Here is a 20286-nt window from a genome sequence, read left to right as displayed (position 1 = left end):
TCTGACACTGGTTGTACAGGGACCGAAGAGCCCTTATCAGGGGGTCCGGTATCCCATACTCCCAGAGCACCACCCACAGGATTCCCCAAGGGACACGGTCAAACGCCTTTTCCAAGTCCACAAAACACATGTAGACTGGTTGGGCAAACTCCCATGCACCCTTCAGGACCCTGCTAAGGCCATAGAGCTGGTCCACTGTTCTGCGACCAGGACGAAAACTACACTGTTCCTCCTGAATCTGAGGTTCGACTATCTAATGGACCCTTCTCTTCAGAACCCCCGAATAGACTTTTCCAGGGAGGCTGAGGAGTGTGATCACTCTGTAGTTAGAACACACCCTCCGGTCCCCTTTCTTAAAGAGGGGGGCCACCAACCTGGTCTGATAATCTAGAGGCACTATCCCCGATGTTCATGCGATGTTGCAGAGACGTGTCAGCCAAGACAGTCCTACAACATCCAGAGCCTTGAGGAACTTCGGCCGTATCTCATCCACTCCTGAGGCCCTGCCACCAAAGATTTTTTTCACCGCCTCGGTGACCTCCGTCTGAGAGTTGGGGAAGCCCAACTCCGGGTCCTCAGGCTCTGCTTCCTCATTCGAAGGCATGTTAGTGGGATTGAGGAGGTCTTCGAAGTACTCCCCACACCGACCCACAACGTCCCGAGTCGAGGTCAGCAGCGCACCATCCCCACCATATACAGTGTTGACACTGCACTGCTTCCCCTCCCCGAGACACCAGACGGTGGACCAGAATCTCCTTGAAGCTGTCCAAAAGTTGTTCTCCATGGCCTCTCCAAACTCCTCTCACGCCCGAGTTTTTGCCTCAGCATCAACCGAAGCCACATTCCGCTTAGCTTACCGGTACCTATCAGCTGCCTCCAGAGTCCCACAGGAGAAAAGGGTCCGGTAGGACTCCTTCAGCTTGACGGCATCCCTCACCACCAGTGTCCACCAACGGGTTAGGGGAATGCCACCACGACAGGCACCGACCACCTTACAGCCACAGCTCCGGTCAGCAACCTCAACAATAGATGCACGGAACATGGCCCATTTGGACTCAATGTCCCCCACCTCCCTCAGGACATGGTCGAAGTTCTGCCGGAGGTGCGAGTTGAAACTACTTCTGACAGGGGACTCTGCCAGACGTTCCCAGCAGACCCTCACAACACGTTTGGGCCTACTGGGCCTGACCGGCATCCTCCCCCACCATTGAAGCCTACTCAACACTAGGTAGTGATCAGTTGACAGCTCCACCCCTCTCTTCACCTGAGTGTCCAAGACATGTGGCCGCAAGTCCAACAACAAAACCACAAAGTCGATCATCGAACTGATGCCTAGGGTTTCCTGGTGCCAAGTGCACATATGAACACTCCTATACTTGAAGATGGTGTTCGTTATGGACAATCCATGACAAGCACAGAAGTCCAATAACAAAACACCGTTTGGGTTCAGATCGTGGGGGGCCATTCCTCCCAATCACGCCCTTCCAGGTCTCACTGCCATTGCCCACGTGAGTATTGAAGTCTCCCAGCAGTATGAGGGAGTCCCCAGAAGGTATGCCCTCTAGCACCACCTCCAGGGACTCCAAAAAGGGTGGGTACTCCAAACTGCTGTTCAGCGCATACGCACAAACAACAGTTAGGACCTGTCCCCCCACCCGAAGGCGGAGGGAGGCTACCCTCTCGTCCACCAGGGTAAACCCCAATGAACAGGGAAAACGTTATTCAAGGTTTTTGTTCTTCATAGGAGATTTGGTTGAACCGCTCTTTGTCTCATCCCTCACCTAGGACCAGTTTGCCTTGGGTGACCCTACCAGGGGCAAAAAGCCCTGGACAACAGAGCTCCTAGGATCATTGGGACACGCAAACCCCTCCACCACGATAAGGTGGCGGTTCGAGGAGGAGTTAATATCATTATTCAGAAGTGAAATTGGTGTATATGATGCACATTGTAATAAGTATTTTGTTTAGGAAAAACAAGGTGAAAAGTTTGAGGTAGAATTTGATTGTTCTAGCTTCTGTAAATGTGCCAGAGGTTTAGCCAATTCCTCTGAAATAAAAGTATCTATTTGTGGTATCTGTAATGTATCCAGAAACGCATTAGATGATGTGTTGTCTTCTTTGAACTCAGTAGAATATAAGGATTTATAGTAGACTCTAAATGTGTGCATTATATTTTTATGATCAATGATTTTATCTCCGTTCGTGTTGGTGATTGTTGGGATTGCATTGCGAACTTCTTGCTTGTGGATTTGTTGAGCTAAGAGCTTATTAGCTTTCTCTCCATTTTCATAGTAAAGATGTCTTGATTTAAAAATTAGTTGTTCAGTTTCTTTAGTTGTCAAGAGGTTGAGCTCTGAATACAGAGCCTGTCTTTTCCTATAAAGAGCCTCACTTGGACACCTGCCATGTTCTTGATCTATTCTAGTAATTTCGCTGGTTAGCTCTGATACCTTCTTGGTTTCTAATTTATTTCTGTGGGAAATATTCTGTCCTCTTAAGAATGAGTTTCCCAGAGTATTCCTGCAGAGACCTCGGAGGATGTATTTGTCTCTAGGAAGAAACTGATTTGTTTTGATATAAATTCTGTACAGTTCTCGTCTGCTAATAGAAGTGGGTTAAGACGCCATCTGTGAGATGAATATGTGGGAAATAATGATTTTTGCTCCAAAATCAGAGGGGCATGGTTGGAAATAACAATAGCATCGTGCTTGCAAGATTTAATCATAGGCAAGAAATTATCTATAAAAAAATAATCAATTCTTGAGTAGCAATGCATTGGTGAGTAGAAGGAATATGTTCTTGAGTTTGGATTTAGAAACCTCCAGGGGTCTGATAAGTTGTGGTCAGTTAAAAACTGTGCAATTGTCTTTGCAGGGTTAGATGTCATCCCCCTTGTGACAGGAGATCTATTTAAGAGTGGATTTAAAACACAATTAAAGTCCCCAGCCATTATAATTTTATGAGTGTTCACATTGGGAATAGAGTTCCCTATCATTAACATTGGGTGCATAAACATTTATCAAAATCACTTTACAGTTAAATAAGTTGCCCATGACAATCACATATCTCCCTTCAGGATCAGACACTACATCTGATGCTACAAATGAGACTGTTCTATGTATAAGAATTCCCACACCTCTAGTTTTCTTTGTAAAGCTGGAATGGAACATTTGGCCAGTCCAGTCTTTTTGCAGCCAGAATTGATCCTTGCTTAATAAGTGAGTCTCCTGTAAAAATGCTATTTTAGCATTTAGACCTATTAGATGAGAGAATACTTTCTCTTTAATTCGTGATTCAGGCCTTTAACATTCCAGCTCACAAAGTTAACTGTCCCATCATGGAGACATTGATTCTGAATTATTGATGTCATTTTGTTATCTTAACTGGACGTGAGACAGCTTTAACCTTAATTTCCATTTTTCCCACAAGGTATTGCCATGCAGCCTATTACTACGTTGGAAGTTATAATTATAAGGATTAAAAGGATAGATTAGATATAGCTTGCGCTCTCTCTTCCCCCCTTATACCCCCACCCCGCCCCCATTTTGCCTCCCCACGTGGGGCTGGACCGCACTACACAAAGTCCCAGTCCTCTGACATACCTAGAGACAGAGCACTTTCAAAACAAAACAATCCCCCCAGCAGCGGTGTTTGATTAAAAAGTAGAGATATTTATTGCCAATAAAGTCCAAATACTATAAGCATAAAATATAGTCTTCAACAGTCTTGAAATATTAAGACAGTAAACCCAGGGAATGGTGTTAAAAAGTGGCCCTGGATAAGCATAATAAACCCTAATGTAATAACAACAATAACAATAAACCAAGGGTATGATGTTAAACAGTCTCCTTTAGCATAGTTAAAAACAAAAACTTTAATTTCTTCCACACATACGCGTGTAATTGTAAAACATAAAACAAAGTTGCCAAGAAGAGAAAAGGATGTATAATTATGGTACCCATATCGTTGCAAGCGGATCAGACAGCTGGTAATATCTTCTTGCCATGACATGACAGAATGCAACTCACTATCGTATTTCAAAAAAAATGTCAGGATCAGCTTTCTTAATTCCTTTTCTGCTTCCTTCGTGGAGGAGAAGATGTAATATTTGTCTTGAATATCCACTTTCAGTTTGGCAGGATACAACAGGCTGTATTTGATATCGGCTTTCCGTAACCGCTGTTTAATGTTATAAAAAGTTGCACATTTAGCAGCTGTTGAGGGTGAGAAATCAGGGAAAATATGAATTTGGTTATTTTCAAATATAATCTCTTGTTTTTGTCTGCGAAGTGCCATTACATTAAACTTAAATTGTAATCTCTTGAAGCGGACAATTAGAGTCCTAGGTTTAGAGGTATTTAACCCATGTATGCGATAAGCAGCCGCTATCTCGATATCTGATTTAAAGTCCCCTCCAGTTATTTTTGAGAATAGTTCAGCTTTGAGTTTCACTGGGTTTGGACTTTCATGATTCCCAGGTAGACCTTAGATTCTAATATTCCTTCTGCATCCATTTTTTAGAGCCGCAAGTCTGTCTCCAAGTTTTTTGCATTCTGAATTTGCAGCTGTAGCTTTTCCATCAGCGGTAGATGCCAGATATTCCGCTTCTTCAATTCGAATTGTGGATGTCTGCCTGACGTCTTCCAGCTGATTAGCAAGTTCTCTCAGTTTAGATGCATTTTCCTGAATGTGTTCAATTTCTCCCAGCATACCTTTAAAGGCTGCATCAAAATAATTATATATACGTTTTATATTCCTTCCGCATCTCTTGCAGCTCCAGCTGCAGCTTCTCATTTGTCTTGAGCAAGCCATTTATTTCTTTCTTCATATTTTTCTGAATGTCTTTCTTGAGCTCATTTATGGCTGTAGTCGTGGCCAATGTTGCAATCATTTCCTTCAGCTTGGACAAATGGTTTCGGCTTTCATGTTCCACAGGTGAAGTGGCAACCCCCGTTACAGCCGATGCTTCCGGCTTGCGATGAGTAGGCCATATCTAGTTTCAAGTGATCTTCTGGAATCGGTGAGCTATCGTCACCTGCATCACTTGCACCTTTGCTCCCATTTTCGCTCTTGACTGGAGATGATGCAGTGGAGTGTGCTTTCGCCTGCCTGTTCCAGGTCAGTCTGTGAAAGGCCGTACCTTGCACTTGGGCTTGACGCCTGTCTAGACTTGGGTGTAATTTTAGGTTTCTTTTCCATTTCTTTTTGACCCCCTTTCTTGTTACTCATATTTATATACTGTAATAGAAACTCCTCAGTTGGGTAAATACAGGATACCTCAGGATAATAAGAAATAAGAGAAAAAATAAAGCTGCTGCAATGGAGCTCCGCTTCAGACGTCCATCTCCTGTAACGGACAAGACCAACGGATTTTTAGCAGAAAAGGAAGCTGGGCAAGTTGGCAGAGGATTTGGCAATTTAGAGACAGTTGTAGATATAAAATTTGGTTGTTAGGTACACCTGTTCCTTTCCATATCTGTAGGGTATGTTATGGGGAGAGTAAGGGGACTGTGGATATCATGGACTGAAGTTTTGGAGCACAGTATAATTAGGAAAGCTGGCATCAGATTGGGCAGCATGGAGGAAAGGGTATAATACATGTCAGCTTGCATTTGTCTTGTGGGTCTGGTTCTGGACAGGCCAAGATGTGCATAGACATTATGATGATGACCACGAGAGCATGAAGAATGATCAGATAGATAGATACATATGAAAGGCACTAAATAAATAAATAGATGTGAAAGGCACTATATGATAGATACTAAAAGGCACTATTTAATAGATAAATGCTGCTTCAGCATGCCCCCCCTAAAGCTGTGCCACCACCCAAATTCCTTTCACTTTACCACTGTACTAAAGCCTTTCAAAAATTAGCAACAATCTTAGACAAAAAGCCTTGCAAAACTGTAATAAGTGTATATGTTTAATACGTCACTGTGCTCTGTACAAAAATATTTTATAAATCTTTTCTTTCTACTCACATGCACAACTAATACAAAGCTAGATTTAGTACAGGAGCTCATCATATATTACTGTTAGGCAAGCATTAGAACACAAGATAGGGACAACTCCAAAATGGGCATTATATACTATTCTTGTGTGTTAAAGTCAGCATGAAACTGTATCCTTTTGCCTTGTTTGGAATGACATAATTCACCTAAGTGGGGGTCTGCACATGAAGAAAGAGTATAAAGCCTTGGAACATTGCCCAGCACACCTTTGAAGCCAATAGATGAATGGGAGATAATGTCATCGATCCAGAAAATCATTCCAACGCAGTGACGAAAATGGTAGACCCTTGGGCCCCCACTCCCAAACTGGGTTCTTGTCATGGCTTCTTTCGTCTGTTATGCCACATAAGCCATCATTAAAGAAAGCTAAGTTATTTCTTCTATTTGATTTCTTACCGCTGTATCATTATGGGAGGAGTTTCACTGTTTTATATTATATTATATCTATATAGTTTCGGGTTATGTAACACACTACAATTACAAAAGAACTTATTCCAACAAGGGAGCTAGCGCCCCCTGCTGGATACAACAACACTGGTTTAAAAAGTGTTGCATTAATGATTTCAAGTGAGGTGCAGGGCCTAGTAACCATGTCCTATCAACCTCTGTTGAAAGTGGCGATGCCAAAGGAAAAAAAAGGCATCACAGAAAATGCAAACTGTAGTGCTAACAAAATAAAACATCCTATCAGAGATTGCTAATAATGGAAATGATCACAAAGTCAGAATCTCCAATATCAAAAACTTACAGAAGTAACTATTATAGGAAATTTTATATAGTATTTTTAAGTTTTTAAATCATAAAGCAAATAAAGTGTCTATTTTTTTACATCTGCTATGCATTGAATTGCTTAGACAAATACTATAATACTATAAGGAACACTATTCCTTAGAAAAATGCTTCATAAACTACTCTGACGCACTTTTGAAGATTTCTACAGACAAATGTTAAAAAGAAATCTCAAATTTTCCACGTACTACATGCTTAGCTAGTGAATGCAATATGTTTTGTTCAGAAATAGGATGTCCATATAGAGTAACTGCTAAGATAATGACGCAGCAAAAAAAAAGCCAGTAAAAAAACAGTAATACATATTTATTATACTTACAATGCTAAAAGTAACATCCACTGCAGCTAATTACAGCTATAATTACTAATTAAAATAAAATTTAGTAAGTGTTCTCTGTGCCCACTAAGATGTATAGAGTTTTGCTAATGAGAATAATGACTGTAAAATAACAACACTTTTTAATTGCTCTAATGAGCACTTAGGTAATACTTTCAAAAAGGCAAGTTATCGTAATGTGCAATTAAGGTAATGTAGCTAGGTGATAATTGCATGCATTTTTTATGAACACCCACTTCTACTTACAGGCATATAAAATTTTCTTTCACACTTGCTTTTTTATTTCAAAACATTTTTAAACAGAAATAAATTTTACCTTTTAGGGAAAACACAAATGCTAACATCAGAGTATGAATATGGAAGCTATTTAAGATAAGATGACATTAGTTCTTTGCTATTTGTGTTTTATTTTTTTATCCATCCATCCATCCATTATCCAACCCACTATATCCTAACTACAGGGTCACGGGGTTCTGCTGGAGCCAATCCCTGCCAACACAGGGCGCAAGGCAGGAAACAAACCCTGGGCAGGGCGCTGCCCATCACAGGGCATTTATTTATTTATTTATTTAATTATTTATTTATTGTTTTCTTGATTTAATTAATTTTCCTGGTTATTCACAACTGTCTTATTCTTTCTCTATTTATGTTGATAACTGTAAACATAAAAAACCGACAGTTTTAAAAGATACAAGTGCTGGAACTTTAAAGCTTAACTGTATTGTACCTTTACGTTTTTCCTTTTTGTCGAAGAATATAGCTCTTCTGGTTAGAAATGATTAATAGGTTACCTAGTATTTGATGTCACCTGGCATATGTTAATGCAAAATAAATGACTGTACCCAAAGTGCGCGTATGCTTAAATGCAAAATAAAGTGGAGGATGAAAAATAAAGAGCCATGAATACGTAAATTTGTCCTAATATAACTAACTTTTCTGGCTCTTTTAAACTACAGCACCTGCAAATAAAGATATCAATGAAATTGATCCATGGTAATATGCCCACGTTATAATAATCGAACCAGCTGAAGTTTCTTAAAATCTGCCAAGAAATATTATGGCGCACAAAATTTTTCGTTTTACCAAACCTGTGGTTACTTTATTGCGACCTCATTTACGCGATATTATGAGCCGACAGCAGTGCCTCATGTTTGTGTATGCCTACAAAAACCGTCTGCGCGGCGCGAGTTAATCCTCAATACATGTAGCCATCTGTACCAAACTGAGAAACGTCTTATACACACGATTGCATTACATTATGCGAATGTATGAACACATACACTTTTAAAGATAGAGCTGAACCCTTTCTGCCAGCTGCTAAATAATTGCAATTGATAATTACAACACAGAATTATCCGCATTACATCTTGTCCATTTTTTCCCTTTTCTCAAAGAATCTCTCTCTTCTGGCAAGAAATGATTCATAGGTTACATAGTATGTTATGGCACCTGGCATATGTTAAAGCAAAATAAATTACTGTACTCAAACTGCGTAACGCAAAGTGGAGTGGAGGATGAGAAATAAAGAGCCATGAATAAGTCATTTTTCCCTAAAACAACTAACTCTTCTCGCTCTTTTGAACTACAGCACCTGCAAATAAAGACACCAATGACACTAACTCTTGGTACTGTGCCTACATTATTATAATCGAACCAGTTGAATTTTCTTAGATATCAGCTAAATATATTATGGCGCGTTTTACCAAACCTGATTGAATACATACACTTTTTAAGGCGTGCTGAACACTTTCTGCTAGCTGCTAAAGATGTACAATTGATAATTACAACACAGAATTATCCACATTGCATATTCACGTGATAATGACTGACTGACTGACTGAGCTAGCATATTACAGCCATATGTCCGATGTCTCGCTAAATGCATCTTGCCCTCATTTACACATCTTTACAGCAATCCAGTGAGGTACAATGCAATTGAAAACAGTGTCCTTTCTGCACGCACAAGAAAGTGTACAGGTAAGTGCTGTTGTCAGACTAACCCAAGACTTGTATGATAAACGATCTATGAGAAATTTGGAAAATAAAATACAGATTAGAAAACGTGAAAATGCGTTTAGAGCATTGACAGTGACAAATGCATGATAGTTTGTTGTGTGCTACAATTCAATATGTTGCCTGATTTTCATTGAATCACTTTTAGTTTGTTACTGGCATTATATCATTGTTGTTACAAGCTTGTGCAAGACATGCAAATAAAAATTGTTTTATACCATGAACACATTCCAAAAAATCTGAACATCATCGCGTAAACATTTAAATACCACTGTGTTTTATAGCAAGTGTGACCAGTAAAGTTGTATTCTGCTGGCATAGGATCTACCAGCTAGGCATAGGTCAGTGCTTGAATAAAAGACATTTTACAGACACCTTCTAATACACTTTTAGAAGGTGGATAGATATTTTGTAATCAAACATCACAATTATGAAAACATGTTGAATAAACATTGTGCTTATACTTGTACCAGCTTGGTCTTTGATCACATACATGCTTTTCAAGTAATGGTATTCGAACAAATATGTCTTTGCAGCTACTTACTACAAATGGCTCAGCATTAGTTCAGACAGATATCAAATGGTAAACGTACGTGCACCATTCATTTACTGTTTATTTGCAGAAATCGGCTTCATTCAACAGGTTTAACGCAATGTGCCGCCCACGCATTTTTCTTACGTCTTTGAAAAAAACATCAATGTAAGGGGAGTGGCATACGAAACCTGTGGCATCACGAGTTATTCCTCTGAGATAAAAAGGTGATACCACAGCAGAACGACATTCTGTTTTGCAAGCATCATTTCCTAGACGACTTGGAGGAACGAGCGATTTTGTGTTGTCTTTTTGCCGCTTCCGTTTTGTTTTCTAGAACCATGGAAAGTCCCAGGCTGTGGATGAGAGTCGCGATCTGCGTGGTTTTGCTGTTCTTTGAATGCAGTGCTGAAACTGGGGACTTTGACAAAAGAGCTCTGACTGATTTATATCCCAAAGACCCTAACCTTACCAACGAGAAGGAGCTTGTAAGTATATTTAAATACGTGTTTCGTTCAATCGATTTGAGTTCAATGTAATTAATGTAATTGTATATTCCTCTCTTTGAAGAAAATTCAGAAAGTGTTCACATGCGGACTTAAAATGATAAAGCTCCTCAGTTATGTTTCTTTATGTATTTATTCTTTGAAACCATTGACTAATAAAGCACTATACTACCTCTTGTGGTTGTATGCTACAGTCAGTCAATGATTGTGATGATGATGATGATTATTATTGTTATTATTACTAAATATATTTCTTTTAACAGCTGGGAGCTTTGCAAGAAGTGCTTGAAAAACTACAGAGTAAGCGAGTGCCTGCATGGGAAAAGAAATTTGGCCAAGTTCCGACGGTAATTTAAACTTGTAATGCACAAAAGCATAATACAAAGAGCACAAAGTATAAGATTTCGTGTATTCTTGACGCCGCAGCCATATTGCGTTCTATTAAAAAAGTATTACTTTTAAGAAAAATACTTGGCTTTTTTCTAATTAATAGTAATATTCACAACTATTCTGAAAATTCCCAGATATTTTTTTTTTTTTTTTTTAAAGAGGACGAAGGACATACTTTTGCTGATAAACAAGAAAATTAGAATATTGAAGTGTAATTTTTCATTTTTCTTTGCATTGGTTATTAAACCAATTGACAGTTTTTTTAAGTCAGCCTTTCTGTCCGCTACGGCTAACTGTATAGCAGTTGTTCGCACCATTTACGTAACTTGACTTCCTCCGTCCGCCCATTTTCACATTTCACATCTCAATAGCTACATCGCTTTTTCTTATTCTTACGCCACCTCCCTTGTCAAGCCCTTGTCTTCCTAACCTTCTCTTTCTCTGTTTTCACCCCTTCTAGTGCGACGTGGGGGAACAATGTGCTGTCAGAAAAGGAGCTAGAATCGGCAAACTGTGTGACTGTCCCAGGGGTGCAATTTGTAACTTCTTCCTTCTGAAGTGTTTGTGAAGAACCAAGCCAAATCTGAAAAGTCCGTTGTAACAATTGTATAAAAAAAAAAACTAAAAAGAAAAGATGGACACGGATTAACTCGTGACTTTTTTCTTCCTTTTTTTCCCCCAAAGTTTCTCTTTTTTTCTTTTTCACTTTTGTGAGAACAAACAGCAACCATGTCGGACATTAGAAATTATAACGTTATTTTCCACAGACCCCCAAGTAGCTGAATTCATTTTCATTCATAAAATCAGATGATAATCTCTGTGAAATTATTTTATATTGTGAGCAATGTGTTTTATTCAAAATGAGATTATTTTTTAAATCCAGCATTGAAATAATTCATATTGAAAGAAAGCTTGTTTCCTTCCTGCATCTAATGGTTTGATGTCACATTCACATTTTCATATCCTAATAAAACAGTCATTTTTACATTGTGTATTTGTTTGTATTTATTGTCTAAATAACCTTTTCTTTTTTTAAGATGCTGGTCACACAGATTTCTAAGTTGGCCTTTCTGGTAACAGTGAATAGTAAGCAGTTTTGTTATTTCAAAATATGAATGTATTTCTGTCTTTTGTAGCAGGTCTTTCTTTCTTATAGTTTGTTTATTATGCCAATCCAAGCACCTCTGATACTGTTTCTTTCAGTTTCTTCTTGCAAAGTTATGCTGTTATAAATTAAGGAATATCAGATACAGCTAAAAAAAAAAAAACAGTCTTAAAAAAAAAACTCCAGGCATGATACATTTATACTTTAAACATTTTTGCAATTTATTAATGAATGCAGTTTATGTGTGTAAATAAAATGCAAAACTTAATTTATTCATTACAGTACAAATATCTTTACTTGTGGTTACATCTACTTTTATAATTTTAGATACTTTACAGTATATAAACCCATTCATATTTTTTGATTAGCAAATACAGCAGTATGCTTTCACAATTCACATTGATAACACAAATGCTAATCAACAGCAGAAGTGGAAACTACTAAAAGAAATCTATTTCAAGCAACATCTATTGAAGCCAAGCCAAGTGATGGATTAGCTCTCTTTACAGAACTGTTTCCTCCCTTGTGCCCAGTGCTGCTGTGATAGGCTCCAGCAAACCACTAATGAACTGCAGAAATTTCAGACTGCCATATCCCTTCATCTGTTAAAAGGACTTGATTAAATAGTTTACTTACTTTAGCACATTTGTTTTGTGGAGTGCCCATGTGTTTTGGCCTTGGAACTGCTGCAGTTTTTTTCTTTTCCTCTAACATCTTGCCAGCTGGAGTTTTTGATTTGCTTTCCCCCCTGTCCATCTGACAATAGCATCAGACTTATCATTGTAATCATTACAGACTTAAAAATTAGTTTAGGAATTTAATCCATATTTAATGACTCTGGCATCTCTGCTACTTACTTGTGTATCTATATTATGTACATTTGCATTTACATATTTATTTTGAATTTCAGTTTATTTAATTCTTTATCCTTCGAATTTTTTTCTATCTTAACTTTTTGTAAATCACTTTGAGCTACATATCTTGAAAACATGTTATAAAAAAGAAATGGTGTTGCGATTTCTCTAAAAGATACATGCCTAAATATATTTTAAATGTTTGATATCATGATGATATTGAATTGTATTTTTATGTCCAGAATCACGAGTTGTAAGGCATAGTGAAATACTCTTTGTTGTGAAATGATCAAGTTTTATTAGGTCCGGTCCCCATCATCCACTTTTTTGTAAAAAGCAGGATAACATAATTTACTGAAAGATCTACAGTACACAGTCTGACAAACTTTGTGCCCAAAATTACAAGCTATTGTTACAAAATTGATTATATTTTTATTGAGTTAAACATATAAATGGAAGTTAGCCAGTGATTATCTTTAGAAAAAAATGCATTTACATTGAAACAATGTATTTAAATACCAGGGGCCTCATGCATAACGCCATGTGTAGAATTCACACTAAAACATCATGTACGGGCAAAAGCTGAAATGTGCATACGCACAATAAAATTCAGATACAGAAAACTGTGCATAAGCCAACTTCCACTACATAAATTCCGGTTAATGTGAAAATTAACACTCGTGCACACACCTGCCACCACTTAGTCTCCTCCCAGAGTTACGCTTCTTTGAATATGCAAATCAATGTAAGTATTCCCTTAAGTTCAGCATCCTGTGAAAAGCAAAAGCATGGGGAAAAAAAGAAGAATATCAGCACATGCAAAGAGGAGGCAAGGAAAAGGTACTATTTGATAGTTTAAGCATTTGTATAAACAGCAAAATGAAGTTGATTGAAAGTTCAAGTTCAGAAAGTCGCACAGAGGTCAAAATAAAAAAAGTGTCAGATATCAAAGTCGCCATGAAAAGATGAGTCGTAGCCCACCGTCTGAGTGTCATACGGAAGAGTATTAGGGTACAGAGAAAAGAAAAAAAATAGGAACACAGTAGAATAAAAAGCTCAAACTGTCAACTTTAATCTTGAAATTTCCACTTTAATTATGTAGTTTATTTTGTCATTAAAGTACAGTGTCATAAACTTAATCTTATAATGTTTTGTAGCTAAAGTACCAAGTTAAATGCTTCATATTCTACAGTGCATCCAGAAAGTATTCACAGCATATCACTTTTCCCACAATATGTTACAGCCTTATTCCAAAATAGATTAAATTAATTTTTTTCCTCAGAATTCTACACACAACACCCCATAATAAGTGTGAAAAAAGTTTACTTGAGGTTTTTGCAAATTTATTAAAAATAAAAAAAAACTGAGAAATCACATGTACATAAGTATTCACAGCCTTTGCTCAATACTTTGTCGATGCACCTTTGGCAGCAATTACACCCTCAAGTCTTTTTGACTATGATGCCACAAGCTTGGCACACCTATCCTTGGCCAGTTTCGCCCATTCCTCTTTGCAGCACCTCTCGAGCTCCATCAGATTGGATGGGAAGTGTCGGTGCACAGCCATTTTAAGATCTCTCCAGAGATGTTCAATCGGATTCAAGTCTGGGCTCTGGCTGGGCCACTCAAGGACATTCACAGAGTTGTCCTGAAGCCACTCTGATATCTTGGTTGTGTGCTTAGGGTCGTTGTCCTGCTGAAAGATGAACCGTCGCACCAGTCTGAGGTCAAGAGTGCTCTGGAGCAGGTTTTCATCCAGAATGTCTCTGTACATTGCTGCAGTCATCTTTCCCTTTATCCTGACTAGTCTCCCAGTTCCTGCTGCTGAAAAACATCCGTACAGCATGATGCTGCCACCACCATGCTTTACTGTAGGGATGGTATTGGCCTGGTGATGAGCGATGCCTGGTTTTCTCCAAACGTGACACCTGGCATTCACACCAAAGAGTTCAATCTTTGTCTCATCAGACCAGAGAATTTTGTTTCTCATGGTCTGAGAGTCCTTCAGGTGCCTTTTGGCAAACTCCAGGTGGGCTGCCATGTGTCTTTTACTAAGGAATGGCTTCCGTCTGGCCACTATCATACAGGCCTGATTGGAGGATTGCTGCAGAGATGGTGGTCCTTCTGGAAGGTTCTCCTCTCTCTACAGAGGACCTCTGGAGCTCTGACAGAGTGACCATCGGGTTCTTGGTCACCTCCCTGACTAAGGCCCTTCTCCCCGGATCGCTCAGTTTAGATGGCCGGCCAGCTCTAGGAAGAGTCCTGGTGGTTTCAAACTTCTTCCACTTACGGATGATGGAGGCCACTGTGCTCATTGGGACATTCAAAGCAGTAGAAAGTTTTCTGTAACCTTCCCCAGATTTGTGCCTCGAGACAATTCCTTTGACTTCATGTTTGGTTTGTGCTCTGACATGAACTGTAAACTGTGGGACCTTATATAGACAGGTGTGTGCTTTTCCAAATCATGTCCAATCAACTGAATTTACCACAGGTGGACTCCAATTAAGCTGCAAAAACATCTCAAGGATAATCAGGGGAACAGGATGCACCTGAGCTCAATTTTGAGCTTCATGGCAAAGGCTGTGAATTCTTATGTACATGTGCTTTTTCAATTTTTTTATTTTTAATAAATTTGCAAAAGCCTCAAGTAAATGTTTTTCACGTTGTCATTATGGGGTGTTGTGTGTAGAATTCTGAGGAAAAAGATGAATTTAATCCATTTTGGAATAAGGCTGTAACATAAAATGTGGAAAAAGTGATGCGCTGCGAATACTTTCCGGATCCACTGTATATGTACTTCCATTGAATCTGTGTGTGTAAATCACTACTTCCTTCTTAAATGGGCTTTCTCTTATGCCGACAGGACACAGAATACATGATATTACAGCTCTCTGAACAATTTAAATACTAAGATGTATACTTGATATCATTTTCATGATGAAATGAATTAAAGCATGTATTAAACCTGGGGCCACAGGGAAGCAATGGTAGCAACGAGCTGCCGCCCCTTCCAGAGATTGTTCTTGCCTCCTGCTAGATGCTTGCTGCACTGTGTGCAACCCTCGATGAAATAATTTATTGCAGCAGTACTGTCTCTTTCAAACGTACTAACCCCCAATTCCTGTCCTTCCTTTTCTTTCTCCAGGTAACCAATCGGCGCACAATCAGCTCTTTAATAAATGTCACACCATCCGTATGCTTAGAACACCGATTCTTCAAAACTTTTAAGGAACATTAATATATTCATAATACATGTTTGTTTAATTACACCATCCATCTATCCAGAGCTGTGCCAGTCCCATGAAGCATACAGGGCAAGGATGGAACAATCCCTGAACAGGGCGCCAGTTCGTCACTACCACTGTCCACTGTGTCCAGATGTTTAATAACAGTATACATTATTGAAATGAAGTTAAAAATATATCTGTATAATGTAATAATGTAATATACAGTATATATATACACTGTAGCGTGCTGGGAAGACCAGGGAAGCAAGCATGGTCAGTACGTTACTTCCCCCGGGATGCTAGATGGCAACCCAGTGCAGCAGTGGTTGCAGCAGTGCCTCAGACTCCCGCAGGGCTTCATGGGAGTTGAAGTTTGGTGCAGCCCTGTTAGGATCCGTAGGCACAGCCAGGCAGTGCTGCAGCTCGAGTTGCTGAGCCTTTATGGGCAGTCCTTCCACCACACTTGTAAGTGCTGCCAGAAAGGAAGTCACCAAGCACCTGGAGCACTTCCAGGTGCATTATAAAAGAAGCCAGCAGCCACTACTCCAGAGGCCAGAGTTGGGAGGAGGAAGACAAAGCTTGCGGAGGAGGACTGGAGGAAGAATAACAGAAACATGAAAGTATTGTGTGGAGTTGTGCTTGTGGGGACTGTATTCTGTCTGTGGGTACGGGAAAGACGTAGCCCACAGACAAACAAAATAAATAATGATTTGTTTTATAAGTGTGCCTCCCGTGTTTGTCTGTGTCGGGTCGGCGCTCATATAGCGCCTTTTGTCACACTGGCGTAGTCCGCAGGATCCCTGGCCATCTGTAGGGCAGGGACTTGTACTTTAATTTGTGTGATGATCTAACATAGCAGCGCAAGGTGTGCACACAAAGAAGCAGAGCGCGGCATGCACAAGAGGCAACACCACGAGGCACGCACACCTTTGCTGGAGTACAGACAAGCGCACACACACGGCAGGGAAGCCGTGAAAAATAGAGGCTCATCAAGACACCATTCTAACCTGATGGGGAAGAAGAGATCCAGGAGGGCTCCCAAAGCAGCAGGTGCCGACTTGCACGCCATCTCGAAGGAAGCCCAGACCTTCCAAAAGGTGGAATCGGGAGCGGGATCCACAAAAAGGTAGACACCGGCACCATGGATGATTTGCCCAGGGATTGTTGGACTACTCTGCCTTATGCCTACCTCTTAGATGGTGAAGTACCAGACCTGCGTTACTGGCCTAAACACGCTGATCCATGAGACGACAGCGGTGCAAGCTCGAGTGAGAGCGATTTTGACTAGGGCCCTCTGCTTGCCGAGAAACAACGTCTGGAGGTGGTGCACCTGGAGTCTCCCCCCCATGATATCATTCCGACAGGGGAGGGGGTGGTGATGGGCCAGGAAAACCTCCACAAAACAGGTAAGAGGGGTGAGGGTGTGTGCCGGAGTCCCACCGCTAAAAGGGTTGAGGCAGGGATGGCGAACCTCCCCCCAAATCTCCAAGGACACCTGACGGGGTCTGCGATGGAAGCACACCCCACTAATGGCTCTCGACCAATGAATGTCAACAAGGTAAGTCTGCCACCGGCCGAAGGTATTAACCTGCTGTCGGCTGTATGTGAGCTGGAGGATATGCTCCAGTCCATACAGTCTTTCCTGCAGGTACTGGCTCTGCTGAGGCAGATAATCGAGCGGCTGTAGAGGATGGCTGAGGCACCCCTGAAGGAAGTGCAAGAGGAAGTGCGACGCTGGACCCTCCGGCCGACATGACGCGGCGGTACAGGTGAGTGCTTCCTGTACCGTAAACAAACAAGGAAAACTTAAGCCAATTTTGACAGAAAGTGCACGGGTGGTGATCGATCGCGCTGTGGGGGCAGATACAGCACAGGTGTGAGTGAGACGCCGGCTTGTAAGTGTTGGGTGTCACACCGCTACGCCCCAAATGCCGGTGGCAATCACACTCAGGTTCAAAGGGGTGCAGACAGCGCGGGGTCTCTTCTGTACTCAGAGCAGGGGTCCTCAAACTACAGCTCCCCAAGGTCATTTACCTGGCTCCCGCTGCAGCCATGGGAACCGCTGTAGCAGCGGCCGCCTCTGCATCCAGCGTCACTAGCATGCAATGACGTGATGTGCTGGAGCCAAGGACGCGCTAAGCCAAGCCACCTTCACCATGCTGAGGCAGACAGGTAGTAACTATGGGCAACAACGCACCCATCCCAAAAAGTAATAGCCATTTTGCATCCTTTTGGAAACAATAAAGTCAAGGAAAAGAAAAATTGACTAAGAGTGAAGGATATTCAAAGAACAGTGGACATACAATTACTTTTTCACACAGTGCAAGGAGAGACCTGTATGTCTGGTGTGCCAGGAGTCAGTGGCTGTGTTCAAGGAATACAATTTGCGTCAACACTATGAAACTCAACATAAAGACAAATATGATTGTTTGGTCAGACAAGTGAGAAAAGACAAAATATTAAAACTGAAAAATGGACTGACAACTCAGCAAAATGCTTTTGTGAAGCAGAAGCAGCTAAAGTTGCTAAAGTTACCAAGCTAATATCATGCACTGGCAGACCATTCGTAGAGGGAAAATTTGTTAAAGAATGCCTTCTTTCGGTTGCCAAAGAGATGTGTCAAGAGAAGGCGGATTTATTTAGTACAGCGAGTCTTTCAGGACCTACATTTACACAAAGGATTGAAGGAATGGGGGACAATTTACACCAGATTTTGCAAAACTCAAAAAATGCTTTGCTATTTTTTGTTGGCACTCAATGAAAGCAATGATGTTCGTGATTCTGCATAACTTCTAATTTTCATTCGTGGGAGAAATCATCATTTCAAAGTCACAGAGGAGCTTGCTGCACTACAAAGCATCAAAGTAACAATAACAGGAAAGGATATCTATGAAAAGGTTTGCCAAACTGAATGATTTGGAGCTGGACTGGGCTAGAATAGCCAGTGTGACAACTGATGGTGCTCCTAGCATGGTGGTGTAACGGCTGCCGCTTACCCGGTCGGCAGCTACACCTCCAAGACCTGTGGCCTGGATTAATTGCTGAGGTTAAATCTTAATCAAGCCGTACCTTTACCAAATTAAACCTTTCCCCACAATCGACGGTCGAAATAAGCACAAAAGCAAAAGAGATATGTAAAACTTAAACTGATAAAAAGTATTAAATGAAACAGAAAAGCAAAATTATAAATATCCCTCCACCAAAGCAACACCGTGACAAATCCCTAGATGAATATAACTACCCCTCCCTTGCCCTTGTAACATATAACAAACAACACAAATACCAAAAAAGAATGAATGAAATACGGTAATGAACGGTCGTGAACTTGAGTCCGAGTAACAATTGTCCTGAATGCAGATGACTGGTTAACCAATATATGAAGCGTTTGTAATTCCCGGAAAAAATGGAACAGCCTCACCGTGTATCCTCGGCGGTGGTGGAAAATGATCCGACCCCGGGGTCTCTCGATGATGAGGGTGTTGGAGCAAGTCCGGCGGAATGAAAACTGGATGGAAATTCGCGATGTGAAATACAGCAGGTACAGGTGGTTCGTGGTCGTATATCGAAAATCTCCTTCTCTCCTCTCTCTTCCTCTTCTCTTGATTGTTTATAGTCCTGTGACGAATGTAATTGATTAATTGAAAACCGGCGTTTTCCAGGTTTGGGGCTGCGATCTCCTTCCATCATCCGTCCCCCTTTACGGGGACGGCATTCACTGACATACACAAACAGTAAACGGGACGATGGAAACAAGACGCACGTGGTACGAACACAAACACTATTACTACTATGTAGCCCCGCTACATTCCTTCCAAACCTTGGACAAGGGAGGGCCAAAGTACGGCTTGATATTGGCCACATGAATAGTGTCAGTCTTGGAGTTAGTGCTGATACCCCTTTGAATTTGGAAATTAACTGGACCGGTTTGACTCACGATCACTGCTGGACCGAACCATTTAGGCGCAAGCTTGGCGGAGAACCGCTTGCTGGCATCCGAGAGGTGGTGGGCTCTAGTCCAGACCAAGTCTCCCGGCTTGAAATGCGCTTCCTTCCGCCGGGCATTATATAACCGGGAATGTCTGGACGTCGATTCCACCAACCTCTGTTGGATTCTCCGCGTTTCACCTGTGGCCTCGTGCACTGCGGTGTTCAGGGCAAACCGGAGCTCGGGGAGCCATTTATCCCAGTCCCGATGGTGTTCACCCACATAGGAGGAAATCGAGTGAACAGGACCCTAAAGCACATGTTCAGTCATGTTGGCCTGGGGATGGTATGCTGTAGTAAGATTTTTCTTCACTCCCCAGGCTGTATAGAGATCATCAAGGACTGAACTCGTGAACTGGGGACCCCTATCCGAGATGATGTTCTTCGGGACCCCCCAGCGGGTGAATATCTCATTCTTCAGGGTGGAGCTCACCTTGCTGGCACGGGCATCAGACAGTGCAAGTAGCTCCACCCACTTAGAGAAATAATCCACTACCACCATCAGGACAGTCTTCTGTGAGCTGGTCATCGGGAATGG

At 41.0% G+C, this 20286-nt stretch overlaps 1 protein-coding gene across 1 annotated transcript; it reads left to right on the top strand.

Moving 5' to 3' along the window:
* Positions 1–9899: 9899 nt before the first annotated feature.
* Positions 9900–11563, top strand: LOC120540611 (cocaine- and amphetamine-regulated transcript protein). Its single transcript, XM_039771524.1, has 3 exons — positions 9900–10170; positions 10452–10535; positions 11039–11563. The coding sequence occupies exons 1-3, from the start codon at positions 10024–10026 to the stop codon at positions 11144–11146; spliced, it is 339 nt and encodes a 112-aa protein (XP_039627458.1). The 5' UTR covers positions 9900–10023; the 3' UTR covers positions 11147–11563.
* The last annotated feature ends 8723 nt before the right edge of the window (positions 11564–20286 follow it).

Source organism: Polypterus senegalus, chromosome 12, assembly GCF_016835505.1.
Source record: "Polypterus senegalus isolate Bchr_013 chromosome 12, ASM1683550v1, whole genome shotgun sequence".
In the NCBI taxonomy this organism is placed as follows: Eukaryota; Metazoa; Chordata; class Cladistia; order Polypteriformes; family Polypteridae; genus Polypterus; species Polypterus senegalus.
Note: the sequence above shows the minus strand (reverse complement) of the source record. Positions and strands in the feature narration are given on the sequence as shown.